Source organism: Olea europaea, unplaced genomic scaffold (assembly GCF_002742605.1).
Source record: "Olea europaea var. sylvestris unplaced genomic scaffold, O_europaea_v1 scaffold2754, whole genome shotgun sequence".
Lineage (NCBI taxonomy): Eukaryota > Viridiplantae > Streptophyta > Magnoliopsida > Lamiales > Oleaceae > Olea > Olea europaea.
In genome coordinates this window covers 12,260-15,316 of record NW_019245983.1, presented here as the reverse complement: position 1 = coordinate 15,316, position 3,057 = coordinate 12,260, and the positions used below count along the sequence as shown (strand labels likewise).

The following is a 3,057-nucleotide window of genomic DNA, read 5'->3' as shown; positions in this document are numbered from 1 at the left end:
TCCCCCGGGGGGGGGGGGGGGGGGGTATGATAGAATTGCTACTAGTGCTTACTCTATAAATAATGTAAAGTGCGAAGTAAACTAAGGGCATAGAATTCGTAATTTAATTTCTATTTCAGAAATGGTTTCATAGGATAGACCTTTCAGAAGCTTCCAATAATTTATTGATGATTGGTAAAATATGAATAATTAAGGTAAAATCAAGATTTTCTTGAAGTGAAAAAAGTTTAACGTGTCCACCTAAATAAATTATATTGGATTCAGCTGAGGAAATTTTTTATGTTTCTATAATTGAGGAAGTAAAAACAAAAACCAGATTAATCCAAACAAGTTTTCTCATTTTAATTCTCTACCCAAACTGGTTCAGCTAAATTTTCAGAAAACCAAAGTGGATCAGGTAAAAAATTTTATTCTGAACCGAGTGAGACCGAAGCAAACCACAAGAGTGACGGTACACCCTTACTGAGTACCAAAACTTTAACCGACTGGTAGTCGTTAGTCTATACAAACTTAAAAGATAACTATGTTGATGACATAATAAATAAATATAAAAATTACGTTTGCTTACATTAGCAGTTTAAACCAAATCTGAAAGATTACTTCATTACTTGAAAATTAGAAACTGTCTCTCCCTGTTAAAGACTAAATTTATATGAATAAATTGGTCTCATCTCTAATAACTTAATCTTTTAGACAAAAAGTCAGGCAAGAGACCCAGGTTCAAGTTTGGTCGCCATTGCGAAAATTTGTGCACGTTGTCGAGTATTTTGTAACACTAAACTTTACAAAACAAAAAAGGGAAATGTACACTTCTCCGAAATTTAACAATAATTATCCAAGAGGCTCTACTTTCTGCTTTATTGTGGTTTATCCATAATCATCAGCTGCAAGGGTTACGGATTATCCCAAAAAGAAACAGAAAAGGAAGGAATGAAGGAAGGAAGAAAATCCTAATTCCTAAGCACAGAATGCTTCAAATAAAAATCTTTCAATTTCAAATAGCAAACAAAAGAATTATACCCACAAGTATAGCAACAATAATAACAAGTACTACTGACCTCCACTCGCTTTCTCCGTAGGGTGAGTCGTCAAGGTCTTCTTTATTAACAGTATTGAACATCAAAGCAGCCAAAGACGCAAATATGCCTGCAAAAATAGAATGTAAAGGCAGGAAAATCAACCATAAGTAATAATTTTCACTAAATAAAGTTGGAGCTGCATCTTAAAAAGTCAATTTTGTTAAGATTGATATTAAAAGGGTTACATGTTGATTAATTTTTCATAATTTGTCCATATAAAATTTCACTCTTGACAGCTCTTAACAAATAGAACTAAAAAATTCATATTGAAAACACCGGACAAATATGGAAAAGCCTGTTTGGCCAGGCTCGGCCCCCGTATTTTGGCCTGGCCTTGAGCCTGGCCAAAAAGCAGGGCTCGACAAATATATAGATGCAGGAAAAATGCTATTTGTCAACCTCCCCTCAAATGAGCGGCCCATGACAATAAGAAAATCGAGGACCTAGAGTGTCAACCCCCTTTACGTGTAGCAAAACTCTAGATGCAGATACAGACATATACCTGGAAGATAGTGGAGGAAAGAAACTTTGACGGAGCTGCATACTACGGCATCGACCCAGAACCACCAGCCAGCACCAAAGACTGCGCCGGCGAATCCGGGTCCAAAGATTGCCCACAATTCTCCCAAATCCATTTATATTATTTCCTTAAATTGATATTGATATATTATCGCCCTCCTTGAGTTTGGAAATAAGAAAATCTTTCAACTGAATTGGGTTTCGAATTCTGAGTCTTGGAAAAGTATAGGATTTGATTACAGAATAAAGATTGTTGAAGAATTGGGATTTATTAATTAATGTATGCTTTTTTGGTACTAGCACTTGGGCAGTTCCAGCCAGCAATCAAATGCTTTATTTCTCTCTCTAATAAGATAGTTAAGCCCAAATAGCCTCATTTTTTTTCAAATTGAAATGGATGGAGTAATAATTTTTTAAGGAATTAGTGATTGAAAAAGAAATAAAAAATTTTAATTTACGTGTAATATTATTTTATAGAAGATTGTGCAATTGAAAATCGAAAGAAAATAAAATTTAATTTAATGAGAACCAAACGAGGATTAAATTGTTGCTAATATAGCATTTTAAAAGGAACACGAGAATTTTTAGTTGACTAATATTTATAAACAATCAGATCACTTATATAATTTACATATTTTATAGAATTTATGACTTATTAATTTATCTACAAATTATTTTTACTTATTTATAAATACTAGTGCATGTCTCGTGCGTTGCACGAGTATTGTTTAGATTATGTTATTATTAGCGTGGAATGTATAGATTTTTTTTTTTTTAAAGTGTTTTAAGTTTTTGAAAATGAGAAATTATTGTTTTTATAATTAAGATGTAAATTGAAGAGAAAGTAATTTCATTGAAAGCTATAAAAGAACTACAAGCCACATCAAAAATATATATAATATCATCCAAAATGAACTGACTTGGTTTTTCAGCTATTTCAAAATATAATACTGCTGAATTTTTTCATTCCATTTTCTACTCTATTTTTTCTTTCATTTTGTCTGATGAAGTAAATGGATTTGAACTAGGACTTTCTGACTGGTGAATTGCTGATTTGAAAGGAGCTTTTTTTGCTAGAGGGGACCAATTGTCATCGGCATCCATGTCAAAATGTTCCAAATTTTTTTCAGAATCAATATTCTTCTGATGTCATTCTTGTTGTTCCTCTGCAATTAAACATTCCACAGAGATGATGTCAAATTTGTAATTAGATGAATTAGGTTCTACTTGAGTCGCTTTGAGATAGAATGCTCTTTTAGTGTTTTGTATTTTTCCAATTATATCTCCAAAATTTGCTTCTGAACCCTATATAAAAAATATGAATGTTATGAAAAAATCCATCAAATATACCAAAATAGATATTAGAGAAGATTGTAAATTATTACAAAGTTTTTTCTTCTATCAAAGTTTGTGCATCTGTAAACATAAGTTTTTTTGCAGCTTCACCAATTGCACTATA

General features: G+C 32.0%; 1 protein-coding gene across 1 annotated transcript in view; it reads right to left on the bottom strand.

Annotated features, from left to right (window-relative positions):
* The window catches only part of LOC111383768 (transmembrane protein 50 homolog), a 7,164-nt gene extending 5,230 nt beyond the window's left edge, over nt 1-1,934 (bottom strand). Inside the window, exons 1-2 of the mRNA XM_023007919.1 lie at nt 1,582-1,934; nt 1,059-1,146 (exon numbers count right to left, since the gene is read on the bottom strand). Of these exons, the coding sequence (XP_022863687.1) occupies nt 1,059-1,146; nt 1,582-1,714 (221 nt within the window). The 5' untranslated portion in view covers nt 1,715-1,934. The remainder of the gene's footprint in view (nt 1-1,058; nt 1,147-1,581) is intronic.
* Between the last annotated feature and the right edge of the window lie 1,123 nt (nt 1,935-3,057).